Below are 17,374 nucleotides of genomic sequence, written 5' to 3'. Positions count from 1 at the left end.
CTGGTGATCATTTATAAAAAAGGAAGCAAGCAGGGCAATCACAGAGGTAGAGAGAGTCTGCCTCCCCTCCAGCTGCACCTCTCCTCTTCCTCCCCACCCAATCTTTTAGGTTTTGGGTACATGACCCAGCAGCTGATGAGCTTGGCGGGAGGTGCAGTGGTGCTGGCCTTGGAAGGCGGCCATGACCTCACAGCCATCTGTGACGCTTCTGAGGCCTGTGTGGCTGCTCTTCTGGGAAACAAGGTGAGTTGTCTGCTCCCGTCTGCGCATCTATAGGGCAGGGAGCCCGGCTCCCCCAGGACTGCCCCAAAGGGCAGGCAGATGGAGTGCTTCCTGGAGGGCTTGCAGATAGGGTGGGGGCGGCAGGCCTGGAATGAGGGGGACAGAGTGGGTGCCCCTTCCCCAGGTCAAGTCTAGGACCAGTGTTTCCAACGGTAGGCAGAGTCAGGAGCACATGAATATTTGTGCCTGGAAAGCCAGGGCCCTTGGGGTAGGAGAGCTGGGCCTGTGGGTCCCTGAGAGACTGGTGGCTGATGTACTGTTTTCTTCTGTAGGTGGATCCTCTCTCAGAAGAAGGCTGGAAGCAGAAGCCCAACCTCAACGCCATCCGCTCTTTGGAAGCCGTGATCCAGGTGCACAGTGAGTATAGAGAGAGGATGCTCCTGCCCTCAGACTTGGGAGAAGCTCAGGGGTCAGTTGCCCTCAGTAACCTGGGCCCCCTGGCTTCCAGTACCAGCCAGGTGAGGGTCTCTGCTGCAGTGTTGGAATGAGCTTCCTACAAATCACCCCAATAGTAATGGTGGGACTGCCTCCCTCCCCATGAATGGATACTCTTGGAGCCCTCCAGATGGACCCAGTGAGGACTACCATGAGTCAGGGAACCCCTGCCTCCTCCAGGCAGGACTGTCCTCCAATCTCCAGCCACAGCCCTAGGCCAAGGCCGGGCCAGTAGCAACGGTTAGGCCTTTTGACAAAATCGCTGCTTCCTGCCTTGACGCTCAATCCTGGCCACAGGGTCTTGGGAGCGCTGCCTGCTCTGGGGGCTGGTTTTGGAATAAACTCACATTTGGAAAGCATTTAAAATTTTCACCTTCAACTTAGCATCTATGGAGCACTTTATATAAAGACCCATGTTCAATGCTAGGGATACAAAAGTGAATGAAATAGATTTCCCCACATCCAGGGCCAGTAGGGTGAGTATACATAACAGTGAAGACGCCACTGGTACTTTGCATGGGTACTTCACACACTGGGCCAAGCCCTGGGCTGGGCATGTCCCGTAGACATCATTTCTTACAACAGTCGGCAGGATGGTCATGTCCATGGCCTGGCGGGGGCAGTGGAAGCCCAGGGTGGGTAAGTGACTTGCCGACAGCCACACAGAGCAGCCGTGGTGGTGGTAAGCTCTCTGTGCTCTGTCCTTCCCACCTACCACGCTGTCCTGTCCTATGTGCTGGGCTGAGCATTGCTGGGGACAGCACGTGAGTGAGATCCTGTGTTCCAGGAGGCTGGAGCTCGAGATCTGTGAGATGACTCTGATGCAGACCCCATCTAGGAGAAACTGAGCCCTCCTGGTGCTCTTAGGAACCCTATACCTATGGGAATGGGTCACAGGTGGCCTTTCACCCAAAGAGGTGGGAGAATGGCTTGGGCACCTGCTGGAGCCCCCTCATAGCCACGATGAATCTGCTCTGCTCACCCTGTCAGGGCTGCGGGGGGGCCGAGTAGGGGAACGTGTTCTGTTGAAGGCAGAGGCAGGTGAGAGCGCTGACCCGAAACTGAGGACACGCCCACTGCTGTCGGGCCCTTGGCCTGAGGGGTCCAGCCTCGATATCAGTCTAGGATGCATGGTGTGGCAGGGTGGAGGGGCTCGCTTCCCCAGCCCTTTCCGACTCCGCTTCTTGTCCCAGGTAAATACTGGGGCTGCATGCAGCGCCTGGCCTCCTGTCCAGACTCCTGGGTGCCCAGGGTGCCAGGGGCCGACACAGAAGAAGTGGAGGCAGTGACCGCACTGGCATCCCTCTCCGTGGGCATCCTGGCTGAAGAGCGGTAATGCCCGACCCCTGGCCAACAGGCTCTCCACCCCTCGGACTCTTCCAACTTGAGGATCCCCGATCCTGGCACAGCCGCCCCAGCCTTCTCAGGCTTCCTGGGAGGCTAGGCTGAGGCCCTTCCTGCAGCCCTTGGCCCTCCGGCATCTCAATCCTTGTCTCTCCCCCAGGCCCTCACAACAGCTGGTGGAGGAGGAAGAACCTATGAATCTCTAAGGCTTAGAACGGATCTGCCTGCCCACCCTGCCCTTCGGACCTGGTTCTCTTCTAACCTCTGGCCATAGTACCCATTCCCGGAGTCTTCAGAGAGCCTTTGGGCAGGTAGTTGGGGCCAGAGAACGGCCCCTTGACAGTCACCCCAAGGAGCCTGAGAAGGGCCCTGGGTCTAGGATAGGGACCAGAGAGGACCCCGAGAAGAGGCAGGCTGGGCAGTTGGCCAGCCCTTGGTAGGGCTCTCTCAAGAACAGAGTCTACCCCTTTGGGGTGCAGGCCCCTGGCTGGGCCCCCCTTCCTCAGGACTGCACAGAGGAGGACTGGCTCAGTCAGGCTCACTGATAACCACTATTCTTGGCTCTGTAGACCCTGGGCTTTGCACACAGCCCCAGGCTCCACACAGAAATGTGAACTTGGCCTCAACCAGGGTGGCCCTTCTGAGGCTCTGAGGGCTGGGCCAGAGGGGGGGAGAAGGGGATGGGTAGGAGGAGCCAGGGGGTCCCCTATACCTGAGTGCAGGGGGAATCCCTCTCGCCTGCTTCTTCAGATGACTCTGGAAGCTTCCTCCCCCCTCCCCCCGCCACTGGGCAGGGAGACAAAGCTCCTTCCAAGAGAGCGAGCAGTCCTTGGCGGGCCTCCCATCTGGTCCCTGCCCCTGCCAGAGGCCACCCTACGTCCGCCATCTCAGTGCCCTGGTGGAGCAGACAGGTGCTCTTGGAGTTCTGTGCTTCCTGAGCCAATGGTGCCAAACTCTTCATCTCCCCTCAGTAGCACAGCATGACCACCAGGGACCCCTTGGTCACTGCCCTCCTCCATGAGACTTCTCTGTTTCTGGGGTCTCCCTCACCCAGCTCTGACTCCTGCCCTCCATAGGACCAGCTCGGCTGAGGGGAAAGGGGGTGGGGAGAGTGGATGCAAGACATGGGGGAGGGGAGGCTGCCCTGGCCAAGTCTTCAAGGCTTCTGGGGTCCAGGCCTGGGGCCAAGAAGGAAAGTATTTGTGTGCTAGAGAGAGTGAGAGTATGTGTGTGTGTGTGCGTGTGTGTGCGCGTGTGTGTGCACGCGCGCGTATGTGTGTGTCTTCCCGAGGACCACCACCCCCTGTGTATGTATGCATGTTTTTGTAAAAAAGAAAAAAAAAAGAAAAGAAAAAAATGGAAAAAAAATCTGAACAATAAATGTTTTATTTGCTTTAAAGGTGCCTGTGGAAGGGCCTCCTGGGGGTGAGGGGGGCACAGCGAGCATATTATGGCTGCACGGCACAGTGTGCGTCTCATTTGGTGTGGCAGAGGGACCAGGGTCGGGCTGCGGGCCGGCACGCCCTCCAGCTCCTTGCCCTTCTGTGACAGCTCCCTTGCAGGAAAAATCCATGCTGAATGCACCCTAGCGGCCCCCACCTGCCCATGGTGGGGTAATAAAGAGGCAGCGGCTTTGGTCTGGGTCCGTACACACAAGGCCCACCAAGAGTGTGGGGTACAGATACACAGACCCAGCTCACTAACACATCCGCAGAGAGTGGCGAATCAGACCTACCTGGGTTCAAGTCCCAGCTGGGGGCTCAGGTAAGTCATGTCACCTCCTGGGGCCTCTGGTTATCAGTTAAAGGCTCCAGAAATAGACGCTGTTTATGGTCCCTTCCTGCTCGGATGTACCATCCCTTCTTAACATATACCGAGCTTGGAAGAGACCATGCACGAGGCAACAGGCTGGGACAAGCTCATCCAGTCACCAGAGGGAAAGGTGCCAGGCTGCCGACGCCCATCTTTATATAGTTCTGAGCCAGCCAGGTTCCTCCAGGCGGCAGGAGTAGCAGCCGCATCACCTCAGACCTGGCCCCGAGCCCTCAGCCTGGGAGAATATGAAGGGAAGCAGGTTCACCCCCTTCCTGTCTGTCCTGGCCTCTGGGGGGACAAGGCACTACCTCCCGCTGGTGGCGCCGAAGCCGTGCCTCTGGGCATCCTCGCCCCGGCTGGGATGGGCTGAGAGCCAAGCCGCTGGGCTCCCCCATGCTAAGAGGGGCCAGAGGGAGAGGGCCTCCAGCCCCTGAGACACAGATCTCCCCTCTACCCTCCAGGGCACAACTTGAGCTAAGGAGACCGTTTAACTAGAGACCCTCCACCACCGCCCTTCCTGCCTACTGCTCCCACGGCACCTCCCCCACTCCCCGCAAGATTCCCACCCCACAAGGAACCACCAGAGGCTATCTGATACAAATGGCTGCTGTATTTCTGCTAAAGTGACAGTGACACAGATAAGGCAAAGAGCTGAAGGGCAGGACACATCAGGTGGGGAGAGGGTAGACCGTGCAACATGGCAGCCTAACATAAAAAAGATCTATGTAACAATAGCTCCTTCCCTCCCGAGTTAGGTGAGCCCTTGTGCCAGTGTATAGGCAGAAAAGCAGATGTTGTCCTTCAGAAAGGAGATTAAAAAAGACAAAAGCTCTAGGTGAAGGGCAGTGGGCAGGGGCAGGGTCGGTGGGGTGTCTCGTGGCTAGGGATAATGCATGTGAGAAGGGATGGAAATGTAGGGCTGGAGGTGCCCGGGCACGGAGCTGAGGGGTTCCTTCCAGCCCGCACCATGCTGCCCCCTTCCCCAAAGCCCTTCTGGGGGCAGGGCACCTTTCCCAGACACTTAGTCTGGCCTCGTTCAGGGAGTCCTGCTTGGGGAGGGCGGTATGTGTAAAAGAGAGGGCTTGGGTATGGCGAAGATGACTGGTTCTAGCACACTCATGGGAGACCGGCTCTGGGGTGATGAGGGACACTAAACTCCCAAGTCCCCAGGCCTTGGGAAAAGAGAGTCAAGTATTGCCATCCCTGGGATTGAGGAGTTAAGCTACCTGACTCTCAAGGACAACAGGATGGGGTATTGGGGCTGGGGCCTGAGAGGCCTCTACTAGAGATCCCTTACTTGGCCTGACCTCCCAGGTTCCCAGCCTGGCCTGAGGGAGAGTGCCCCCAGGCATAGGTCACGGCTCACTGCCCTACCCCTTGACTCATTGCCCTGGCCCTCCTTGTGAAGATTCCTCACTGAGCGCTAAGAAAATAGATCCATTTGAAAAGGTCTAAAGCTGCCCTCCAGCCAGGCTGAGGAGGAGCAACTTGGCAGGAAGGACCCCTTTCCGCTGCACCCGGATCTCCCCCACAACGGGAGCAGGACATCTTCCGGGGAGACCGCAGTCCTCTTGCTGTGTATCTTCTGCCACAGATCTAGGGTTTCCAGGGGGGTGTTGCAGGCCTGTCTGGTGTCTCAGAGGCTGAGTCCAGGTCCTGAGGACCTTTGGGGTCCAGAAACCTCACCCCTCGGGTCAGAAGTCGCTGAGGATGCTGATGTCGGCGAAATCAGCCCGGTAGCGGTGGGCATAAAGGCTGAGCAGGAAGGCCCACTTGAAGGAGATGAAGCTCCAGACGCAGGAGAGGTAGTAGCTGTTGGGGTCTGTGAGGCCTGCAGGGGACAGGAACCCAACCGCGACTTGAGAGGGCCTTGCCCTGGACCCCAGCCACCATGCCGCCAGCCCGGGGCCACCCCTCCCCACAAACTCCAGTAGAGATGGAGTGTGATACCTGTTTTAAAGTATTCAGGGTTTGCAGGCAGGAGGCAGTGGGGATGAGGGAAGGTCAGGACTGGCCAAACACAGGTCTGTGTCCTGTACTGGGCCTTCCTGCATTTACCCTGCGCGGCTTCCAACCTGCTTGAGCATTAGACTCCTTAGGGGCAGGAAGGGCCTTTGCCTGCTGGCTGGTCGCCGCCACCAGGGGGCGCTCCCATCCCAGAGCTGGGCGGAAGGACTGACCCGTTCTGCTAATAACACCCGTCACTGCCGACCTCCAGCGCGCACACCCCCGCTCAACGCTTCGCACGCAGTTCACTGAACCCTGCCACCCCTAGCGGTGGGTACTCATTCCCCTCCTTAACACTGAGAAAACCCAGGCACCGGGAGGTTAAGTGATCTGCCCGAGTCCCTCGGACACAAGCTTTGGAACCAGGACCAGAATCCCGGGTCTGCTCCTAAGCCCCCACCCCCCTCACAGTGGCCCTCCCATGCCCTTCCCTCCCTGACCCGCCCTCACTCTGGTGTCGGGTGACAGCCAGCACCAGGAAGGTGCAGAGGGTGGCGATGGAGACTGCCGAGAAGAGGACGCCCACGAAGAAGAAGCCACGCAGCCCTTTGAGCCAGGTCCTCCAGTAATCCTGCATGTACATCACGTGCGTCACCAGCACCCACAGCGCCAGCACACCTGCGGGGGACAGACTCGTCAGCCCAGGGAGCGAGCCACCGTTCCCCGCCCCGCCCCCCCACAGGCCTTCAGCCCGGGGAACCCGGGGACCCCAGGGCCCTTTCTGTCCCAGAGGCCAGAGCTGTTTACATAATACTACTAAGATAATGTTGGCCTTTCACTGTCTCATGACTGCGGAGTGGAGTGTTCTGGAGGCTCCAAGGCCCCTGGCCAGGACTTGAATGCAAATGCAGATTAAGAGAATCTAGGTGCCTTCTGTTAAGCCAGATGTTGAAGTGATGTGCAAAAATAGGGAACCATGCCATTCTTCTCCCTAATTTTTTTGTTTTGAAAACCATGAATATTTCTTACACAAAAATGTTATTTGTGGCAACGCAAGGTTATTTTTAATATTGCTTCAAAGTGCTTGAAAATGTTCTGGGTCTTAATTTCTAGTATGGTGCGTATGGATAGACAGAACCCACGTACACAAAATTTCCTCAGGGCTTCCCTACTTTTCTTTTTTTTTTTAATTTTTTTTTTCAACGTTTATTTTTTTGGGACAGAGAGAGACAGAACATGAACGGGGGAGGGGCAGAGAGAGAGGGAGACACAGAATCGGAAATAGGCTCCAGGCTTTGAGCCATCAGCCCAGAGCCTGACGCGGGGCTCGAACTCACGGACCGCGAGATCGTGACCTGGCTGAAGTCGGACGCTTAACCGACTGAGCCACCCAGGCGCCCCCCCCGCCTTTTTTTTTTTTTTTTAGGGCTTCCCTACTTTTTAAGGGTGTGAAGAGGTCCTGACATCAGCAGGTTTGGGAATCAATGCAGTCCAGCCTGTTTTCTGAGGACCTGTGACTCCCTACCCTGAGGGGGGAAGTGGCCCTCTCACCCTGATGCTCCTGCTCTACCTGGCCCTCAGAGGCCAAAACCCAGACACCTCGAGGCCTGTGGCTGACCTCTTGGCCCTTTCGCAACTCCCTGGACTGGTCTTGCAGAGTGAGGAAGCCCGGCAGGGAGACCCCCCAATGCCACCCAGCACCCAAGTGGCCTTCTTGCTCTTGGCGAGACCCGACCTCACTCCCTCTAGTTTGCTGAGAGGGCAGGCCAGACACCCCAGCCTTTCCTGGGCCTGCCCTCGGGGCAAACTAAGATGCCAGCTGCCACTCAGCCACTACAATGAGTGCCCTCTGTGCCGGGCCGTGCCTGCCGGTGCAGCCCCATGAGTGGAACAAATACCAATGCCATTGGCAAGGGTCTGGAGCAGGGCCACGGGGTCCCAGCAAGGAAGGAATGAGGAACGCGGCAAAGCCAGCTGTAAGCTCTCTACCTGGGTGTGGGCTACACGGGCTGCTGGATCCTAGGAGTCAGGAGACCTTTCAAAAAGACAGTCACACACACTACATGCAGAATAGCATATGTGCATAGGAAGGGTGGGCATCTGGTTGGGGAAAGTGGTTATCTTGGGCAAGGGAGAGAAGGAAGGGAAGTTGACAGGAGATTGGGGGTGGGAGAGTGCTTCAGCTGAATCGGTGGTATTTTCTTAGGCCAGGTGCTAAGTAGAAGGGAGTTCATTAAATCATCTATCCTTTTTTACATGCCCAAGATTTTTCATATATATATATTTTTAAGTTAGGAGGGAAGAAGAGGCTGGCAGGGGGGAGCATCATCACAGAACTATGCTCTGGTTATCAGCTCAGAAGCTATCACAATTCAGGCAGCCTGGCAAGGGACAGCAAACCACGAGACTGGAAGCCAGGAAGCCTGGGGCCTGGCACCGCTGTGCTGCTCACGACCTCTCAGAGCCTTGTGTTTCCACATCTAGAAATGGGTGAACCCAGAGGTCCTGCCAGCGTGGAAACTCGGCGACCCCAGGCTTCCAGCCTAGAGAGGGCTCAGCCCTGCCAGCCCCGCCCCCCAGCCTCCCCTCCCACCCTGTCTGACCTGTACTCTCCCAGCTCCGCTCCTCCCCACCCCAACCTTCTGCAGGGGTCTGGGGCCTGGACTGTGGGCGCCTCCAGCCCTGAGATCAGGGCGAGCGGGAACAAGTGTCTATCCATCCCCGCCAAGACAGCAAGCTGGAGCAGGCCAGAGGTGGCTCATGGCTTCAGCTTACATCTTATACGATCTGGAGCAGGGCATCTGGCCACCCTTCCCAGAAGCATCTCCCAGACCTCTCACAGGCATCCTAAGTTCATCTGGGGATGCCACTGGGTTCTAAAGGGCCCTAGGAAGGCGGCATATGGTCACTGAGCGCATCCAAGGAACAGTCTAATGGGCTTCTGCGTGGGGCCGCTCTGCTTACCCTCTTCCTCAGTCCTCCATGGAGGGGCCTGAGTAGAGAAGCTCTAAGATCTGTTAGCACTCAAGGATTCTGGAGCCGGCTCAGGAGAAAAATAAGGAGGTCAGAGTTATTCCTCTGTGACTCAGCAATTTCTGGGTTAGGAAATGCTGAAATAGGGGACTGTGGAAATGCCATCTCTTAGTCCACTGGCCGTGCTGCAGCAGGGCCCCCAGAACTCCCCCTCCCCCATGTACCAGAAAGTGCTAGGAAAAGGAAGATGGTCATTTTGGGTGTTCCACGTACTCGTTCTTTGTTAATAAGCAGGCACAATACCCACTTCTCACTTCCCCTGCACACAGGCCTTGCCTCCAGATAAACACAAGCCACTTCTGGAAGCAGGCTCCCACCACTGCCCTTGGAACAGGGGCCTCTCCCAAGGTGGTCAGGAGCCTCCACTGGTCCCCTCCCACACCTCAGGCAGGAAGCAATTGTCCCCCAGGTCTGCTCTCTTCCCCAGGACGCTCTGGATTCCAGGAAGCCTGGTCTGTCTAACTCAGGGCAGAATGGACAGTTGCCCCCGCCTGCATGCCCACGCCAGACCTCACCCCTCACTCCTCACCCCACCTGCTTCAATGAGTGGAGCCCCTGCTCCACTTGGGGCTCACGGCTAACAGGATAAGGGCAAGGAAGGAGCAGAGGTGGTCAGTGAGAGTATCACCAGTGGCTGGGTTGGTGAGGAGCCAGGAGGAGGCCAAGGGAGCCCACAGAGAAATTCAGGCAACTGAGAGCGCAGGCCAAGGCTCCGCTCTGTTCTCGCACCCCTGCCTTCCACCCCTGCCCTAGGGGAAAGCGAGGCCCCGGGCCCCAGTGCTCCTCTCCCTCTCAGCTCATGTGGGCCATTTAGATTCCTTGAGCAACTTTTCCGTTCTTTTTATCTTTCCTCGGTCTACCAGACCTGGGACAAGAGTCTGTGTTTCCCCAGGATTCCCACAGCAAAACCATTTCCTCCACAAATGCCTTTCCTCCAAGCCGCTTCTTCCCAGACACCCATCAAGGTGGACGAGGGTGGGTCTCCACCCATGCAGGGGAGAAGGAGCGTGCTGGGGCTGCCCTCTGGTGACTCAGCAGTTTCTGCGCTGGAAAATGCCAAGTCAGAAGTGGGGTGCTCACAAGTCAGTAAATCTGCTGATGCTTCACCCCCAAAAGAGGAAGGAGGCTGACTGGCTGCAGACTCTCTCAGAACCCACTCAGGGTGGAGAGGGCAGGGGAGGGGGGCCATGACCTGGCGACCCCTCCCCCCACCCGCTGCACCACCACCAGGCAGCCAGGCTCTTCTGTTGCCACCTCCTGCTCGTTCGGAAGGCCAGACTGTCGGGGAGGCGCCGGCACCCTGCTCCAGCTGCTGGCTGGCCTAGCACCTCTCCCGGCAGGCCACACCACAGCCGGCCTGCCTCAGAGGCCAAGGGAAGCCTTCCCAGAGGGAAAGAGGGCAGAATTTGGGTCAGAGGGAAACCCCACACTCCCTGGAGCCCAAGCCACAGGACCTTTTCCACAGCCTTCCAAGAGGCAGCTGCGAAATGAACACTGCAGAGAGAGAGAGAAAGAGAGCCCTACGCTAGCATTTCCGACCTGGAGGGGGGCCTCCAAGATCACCTCTTTCAGTGATACCTCCTCCCACAGAGGGGAGGCCCAGGAAGCCCAGGAAGCATCAATGCACCCAAGGTCACATGGCTAGGCGGGGCTCAGCCCCCCTGGGCCAGACTCTAACACACTAGCTCTGACCCCCTTCCTCCTCAGCCCCAAGCAGCCCCTTCATCTCAGGTCTCAGTGCAGCCACAGGGCCTGGCCTGAAGACACCCCTTCCCAACGGGAAAGAAAGCAGCAGGGCCAACAGGAACAACACAAAACTTCAAGAAGAGAACCTTCGGGAACAAAGTAGCTGGGGGACAGGGGGCGCAGAGGGGGAGCCAGGGGTCTGTAGATAACTGAGCAATGATGGGCTGGCTGCCTCCAGGGAGGACAGAAACCCACAGGTGGGGGGGGGCGCATCTAGGTAGGCATGAGAGCATCCCAGCCAGGGTACCCTGTGCCCTGCCTTGGTGCCCCCCAAAGGGCTCCGTTTGGCATTGCTTAGGCTGTGGTTATGTATGCTCCTCTTTCAAGGCAGAAATCCCACCTCCCCTTCCTTGTCTACCAGGGATGGCACTCAGTAAGCTTGGTGGCAATGAGTAAATACAGTTACTTTCAGTTAGTACATTTAGGACTCTTTGGGGCAGAGGATTTTAAGAACGGAATCAGGTCACCACATGTAAAAGTAATATCCTTATATGCATTCTTTCCCAAAGTTCTTTTCCCACACATATTATTTCATGTAGCTGTGTAACCCTGGGCCAGCTATTTATTTAAGCTTCAGTTTAAGCCTTATCTGTAAAATGGGCACAATGATAATGCCTACATAGGATTAATGTAAAGATTAAATAAGATGATAGAAACAGGTTGCTCCACACAGTGCCTGACACACAGAAAGTATTAGAAAGCAATGCTGGCAAGTAGAAATAACATGTTTTGTCTTCACGCCAATTGTACGACACAGAGAGGTTAGTTGCGTGCCCAAAGGTGCACAGCGAAGACAGCGCATTGGTGAGGACCCTGTGTCCACCAGCACCCTGACGTTCTCACTCTAGCGCTCGCCTCCCCTCTCCTCTTTAAAGCACAGAAAAGGCAGCCAGCGCGGGGTTCAGCAGACCTTGCCAGAGGAGCCACAGCCAAGGGGCGGCAAAGACACGCCGACGTGCTGGGAAGAAAATGTCCAGTTTCCATCAGATCCCTAGCGCGGTCCCACCCCCCACCCCCACCCCGGTCTCCGCTGAGGGCTCTATTTGGGGGTGGGGTCCGCACTGGCTGGAGGAGAGGGGCTTCCCCAGGAACCCCCAGCCCTCCTATCCACTTACTCCTCCTCTGCCTCACCCGGCCGCCTGGCAAGGGGCGCTTGGGGAGCGGAGATCCCCCGGCACAGGCGTGTGTGTGTGGCTGGGGGGCCTCCTGGAGGGTGGCGGGGGAAGCCCGCGCGCGGGGAGGACGCTGTCACCCGGCAGCCCCGCCGGCGGCGCGGCAGGTTCGTGCAAACGGCGGAGGCGGGCCGAGGCGGGCTCGGGCGGGCATCGGCTCCCGCCGGCGCCCGGGCCCGCGCGGGGCCTGCGCTGCCCACGGACGGTTTTGGGTAAACAGCTCCCCGCCCCCGCCCCGGTCCCCGGGGCAGCGCGGCCCGCGGGGAGCCTCCGGGAGCAGCTGACAGCGCCTCCCGCAGCCGCGCGCCCGCAGCCGGGACCCGGAGCCCCCCTCCCCCCCCGCCGCCGCCGCCACCGCCGCGCGCCCCGGGGTACCTGCGAGCCCCCCCATGGCCGCGGTCCCCGGCTGTCTGTACACCACGGTCCAGACGAGGAAGATGGAGAAGCCGGCCGCGGAGCTGAGGCCGGAGTAGGCGGCGCGGAGGCCGAGCTGCAGGCGGGACGGGGCCATGGGGGCCGCGGGCGCCGGGCGGGGAGGGCGAGCGCCGCGACAGTCACAGGTGCAGGGCCGGGGCCGGGGCGGCGAGCCGCGCGAGCCGGGAGCCGGGAGCCGGGAGCCGGGAGCCGCCGGCCGCCCCGCGCTCCGCCCCCGGCCCGCCCCCCGCGCCGCCGGCACAGCGCCCTCCCCGGCCGGAGGCCGCCCGCGCCCGGAACCTCACCGCGCGGGGCCGAAGCTCCGCCAAGCGAGGCCGTTGGGCCTCCCGGCTGGTTTGGGGGGTGCCTGGTAACGAGGCGGGTGCCGGGGCTCGTCCGCGGACTCGATATTTGGGCCTGGGCGGGGCCCGGAAACACGTGTAGACAAGCCGGCGGCGGTGACTGCTTTAACATGTTTATCTCAGTATAAAAGTCTCGCTTAAAATTCCCTGTCAGTTTCTCCTTAAAAATTAAGATATAAAAATTGGGAAATAGGAACGTGCACAGTGGATAGGATTCCTTCCACCCTGCCCCGATCCACCAGATTCCCTCCCCCGGACTTTTTTACGCGCACCTCGGGGGATACTTCACCGTGAAGTATGAGAACGCCAGCGCTGTGATCATCACCTTGTAACCTCAAACACCTCGCTCACCCTGACAGCTTCCCCTTCCTTTCATCTCCACGAGCCTCATCCCCCCCCTCCCCCACCCCAAATCCCTACCAAACGTCATCCCCACTCTCAGAATCTATAGCAGGAGTATATTGAACTACCACTGTGACCCCAACTTCCTACTGGGAGCTGGGAGGGAACATCAAACAGAACCCAGGGTAATCCAAGCTGGTTTTTCCATCTCAGGATCCTTTAATTTAATCACACCAGCAAAATCTCTTTTGCCATGTGAAGTAACATATTCACTGATTCTGGAGACTGGGACATGGACATGTCAGGGAGGCAATTATTCTGCCCACCACACCCTTCCAGAAGGTAAACTCCGTGAGCCAGGGACCTTCTCACTTCCCCTCCCATGAACACCTCCAAGAGTGCCTGGCACATAGTAGCCCCTTAGTGAACATTGTTGAATATAGATGAATGCGGTGGATGAGGGAAGCAATAAGTAACGGTAAATGTGCGGGGCGCCTGGGTGGCTCAGCCGGTTAAGCGTCGGACTCTTGATTTCGGCTCAGGTCATGATCAGGTCGTCACATGGAACCCCACGTGGGGTTCCTCGCTAAGCGTGGAGCCTGCTTGGGATTCTCCTTCTCTCTCTCCCTCTGCCCTTCCCTCCCCGCGCAAACGTTCAACCTCTCTCTCTCTCCAAAACAAACAACAGCAACGACTTAAAATATAAATAATGAGGGGCGCCTGGGTGGCTCAGTCGGTTAAGCGTCCGACTCCAGCTCAGGTCACGATCTCGAGGTCCGTGGGTTCGAGTCCCGCGTCGGGCTCTGGACTGATGGCTCGGAGCCTGGAGCCTGCTTCCGATTCTGTGTCTCCCTCTCTCTCTGCCCCTCCCCCATTCATGCTCTGTCTCTCTCTGTCTCAAAAATAAATAAAAAAGTTAATAAATAAATAAATAAATAAATAATGATAAAGGTGATCATCACAAGGAGTCCAGGCAGGGCATGATTAATTGCCCAAGAAGTGATATAAACCATGTAAACCACATTTGCCTCACTTCAGAATAGTCTGGGGAGCTTCTTAAAAAAAAAAAAAAAAAAGACCGTCCATCCATGGCTTGGAAGGCATATTTTTATTTTAATTTTTTTAACGTTTATTTATTTTTGAGACAGAGAGAGACAGAGCATGAACGGGGGAGGGGCAGAGAGAGAGGGAGACACAGAATCGGAAGCAGGCTCCAGGTTCTGAGCCGTCAGCCCAGAGCCCGATGCGGGGCTCGAACCCGTGGACCACGAGATCGTGACCTGAGCTGAAGTCAGATGCTCAACTGACTGAGCCACGCAGGCGCCCCATTGGAAGGCATATTTTTTAATGAGAAGTAATTCTCATGTGGTAAGCTCAGCACCCAACCCTTCTTGGGGAGCCAGTGATGGAGTCAGAGGAGGGAGCAAGCCCCGTGGTCCAGGGTGCGCTGCCATAGGTGGCTTCAGAGCTGGCTTACCGGGATAACACTCCAGGCAGAGGGAACAGCATGTCTGCAGCCCAGAGGGGAGAAATAACATGGCAGATTCAGATTCAGGAAACTAGAAATAGTTTGCGGTCAGTGGATGGAGTGGTGGGTTTTGAAGTCAGAAAGGTTCTGAACATAAAGGGCCTTTGCGCTCTGCTCGGGAGGCTGTCCTCCTCCTCGGGGGAGGGAGGTAAGAATTCTGTGTTCTAGAAATGTTCCCAGAAACTAGCATGAGGATGAAATGCTTGTGAAAAGACTAGGAGTAGAGAGCTCATCTGGACAAGTCCTTCACCTGTCCTGTGCCTTAATGACCTCATCTGTAAAGTGGGGACAGCCGTGATACCTACTTTGAGTTTTGTGATGAGGGGCCGGTGCTTAGAAGAGTGCCTGTCACTTAGTATATGCTCAATGAAATGTCAGCAAGTATGATTAACAGTAGCGGTATGGCTGCCAGGACAAGAGATGAGGGGAGTCTGAAAGGTGAGAGGCAGTGAGAATGAAAAAGAAGTAACTGACTTGGGGCACCTGGGTGGCTCAGTCGTTTAAGCATCCGACTCCTGATTTCGACTGAGCTCATGATTTCGCGGTTCATGGGTTGGAGCCCCATGGAGGGCCCCACGCTGCTTGGGATTCTCCCTCTCTCTGCCCCCTCCTGTGCGTGCTCTCTCTCTCAAAATAAATAAATTAAATTAAATTAAAAAGAAGGAACTGATGCCACGGCTATTGAAGCTATTTGAACCTTAAAGGTCGTATAGGAATTAATTAGCGGGGCAGACAGAAAGGAGGAGACCACAAATGTTATGAGTAGACGCGGTGGGAGTATTGCAGAGCAGTGAGCAAACGTGTCATGCTGCAGTATGAGACTGTACAAGAAATGAAGGAGAAATAATGATCTAACCGTAGCTGGCCCAGGTTGTACAAAATGGTTAAGAGCAGGCTGAAACTTCTTGATTGTAGAGGCGATGTGGTACCGTCGGAAGATCTTACACTCAGATGGGGTCACCACTCACTGCGTGACCCTAGGCAGGTTCCCATAACTCAACTGAACTTTTTGCCAAGAACAGGCTCTATGTCTACACTCTCCAAAATATTTGCTACTACACATACGCGGCTACTGAGTATTCGATACGCGGCTAGCGTGACTGAGGAGCTGGATTTTTCATTGTTTTCCATTTTAATTTAAATAGCCACGCATGGCTAGGGCCTACCGTGTTAGACGGCACAGGGACTTCTCAGGACCTCTGTCTGTATAATGGGAATGATGATGATACTTCATAGGCTTGTTATAACAACTGAGATATGTTGAGACACCGCAGTTAAAGTACTCGACATGGTAGCTCAACGAGTTATCGTCACCGCTCTTAAAATTGTTGTTATTGGGGCGCCTGGGTGGCTCCGTCGGTTAAGCGGCCGACTTCGGCTTGGGTCGTGATCTCTCGGTCCATGAGTTCGAGCCCTGCGTCAGGCTCTGTGCTGACAGCTCAGAGCCTGGAGTCTGTTTCAGATTCTGTGTCTCCCTCTCTCTGACCCTCCCCTGTTCATGCTCTGTCTCTCCGTGTCTCAAAAATAAATAAAACATTAAAAAAAAATTGTTGTTATTGTCATCATTGAACAGACGTAGCATGACACAAGCCAGGCCTTAGGAAGGTTATTTAGACTGTGATATCCAGGTTAGATTTGACGGGAGAAGAAAATCGTAGCAGAGAAAGCATTCATGAGGCTATTTCAGTGGTCAGGGGTGGCATCATTAAGATCTCACCTGGAGAAAGGCCATGAGAATGGGAACGAATGGAAGGATTCTGTTCTGTTCTGCAAAGTACGCGAGCGTGCCCCGCACCTACACGTCTTCCTACGTCAGCTTCTTCTCCAAGGTACTTTCAGAGAGCACACGCCCATCCCAACCCGAGACAGACGGCACTGCCCGCTCCCCCAACAAGACAGATAGCCACTCTCCCTGCTCACTAATGCTCACCATTAAGGGCTCTTCTTCTAGCACATTACCCATAAAATTTGAACTTGGAACACTTCCCAGTGTCCTTGCCGTTAAATTGATGCCATGGGATTGAGTTCTGAACAACGGAATCAAAGTGGAAGCAATGTGTGCCGTTTCCAGGCTGGACCCGTGAAAATCTTCCATGGACCCTCAGTTCCCTATTTCCGTTCTTTGATGGTTTGAGGGGCTGCATGTTGAAGATGGCAGCACCACATGATGGCAAGAGCCTGGGATCCCTGAATGAATGAATGAATGAATGAAACAAAACCACTCATTCTGTCCTCGTGCAACTGTAATGGGAGTGAAAACTACACCTTTGTTGTGCTAAACCACGGAGATTTGCAGGTTGTTACAGCTCACCTTGCTAAGCTAGTACACTCATCTCATTTCAGGTCATGTAAACATATCCCATTTGCATAACCTGTCTGGACTATCAGTCTCTCAGGAGTCGCTTTTAAATTGGGTCCCACCAATACTAAGACAGACTCTAAATCCCACCTGCAGGCATCTTGCCTCCTAAGACATTTCTTCCTCACTCCCCCAAAGCAGACACATTCCAGACATATATCTCCCCCACACTGTCCCACGTCAAGGATAACACCACCGAGCTGTATTCCAGTTGACCGAGTTTATTGGACTTGTCAGGGCTCCCTCCTCCCTCTCCCGGACAGAGGGACCTCTCCTGCCCTCTGGGGCATGTCCCTGTTTACTATGGCTCCAGCCCCAAACCCCGGCATCATTTCTGAGTCCTCTCTTTCCTTCACCCCCACATCCAATTCATTAGCAAGGACAGTCGGGTCTGCCCTGTCCTTCTTCTCCTTCTCCCTGTCACCACCCTAGTCCAGCTGCCATCATCACCACCTGCTCACCTGTAACGGCCTCCTAACCGGTCTTCCTGTGCCCGTCCTTTCCCTCCAGTCCATTCTCCAGCCAGCAGCTGGTATGATCTTTTAAAACTAACAACTGGAACGTGGTACTCCCCTGCTTAATCCTTCTGTCGGCT

The 17,374-nt window shown here is 56.2% G+C and overlaps 2 protein-coding genes across 6 annotated transcripts in view; one reads left to right on the top strand and one right to left on the bottom strand.

Moving 5' to 3' along the window:
• The window catches only part of HDAC7 (histone deacetylase 7), a 36,098-nt gene extending 32,669 nt beyond the window's left edge, over positions 1-3,429 (top strand). For all 5 annotated transcript variants that reach the window (XM_030322445.1, XM_030322446.1, XM_030322444.1 and 2 more), the window contains 4 exons: positions 110-243; positions 555-639; positions 1,911-2,049; positions 2,222-3,429. In XM_030322445.1, coding sequence (XP_030178305.1) covers positions 110-243; positions 555-639; positions 1,911-2,049; positions 2,222-2,267 — 404 coding nt within the window. In that variant the 3' untranslated portion in view covers positions 2,268-3,429. The remainder of the gene's footprint in view (positions 1-109; positions 244-554; positions 640-1,910; positions 2,050-2,221) is intronic.
• Positions 3,430-4,468: 1,039 nt separating this feature from the next.
• SLC48A1 (solute carrier family 48 member 1) lies at positions 4,469-12,364 on the bottom strand. Its single transcript, XM_030322448.1, has 3 exons — positions 12,150-12,364; positions 6,334-6,501; positions 4,469-5,707 (listed from the first exon to the last, which is right to left on the bottom strand). Exons 1-3 carry the CDS (start codon positions 12,283-12,285, stop codon positions 5,571-5,573), a joined length of 441 nt encoding a protein of 146 aa, XP_030178308.1. The 5' UTR covers positions 12,286-12,364; the 3' UTR covers positions 4,469-5,570.
• Between the last annotated feature and the right edge of the window lie 5,010 nt (positions 12,365-17,374).

This window comes from Lynx canadensis, chromosome B4 (assembly GCF_007474595.2).
Source record: "Lynx canadensis isolate LIC74 chromosome B4, mLynCan4.pri.v2, whole genome shotgun sequence".
NCBI lineage: Eukaryota > Metazoa > Chordata > Mammalia > Carnivora > Felidae > Lynx > Lynx canadensis.
This window is presented reverse-complemented; position numbering and strand designations above follow the sequence as displayed.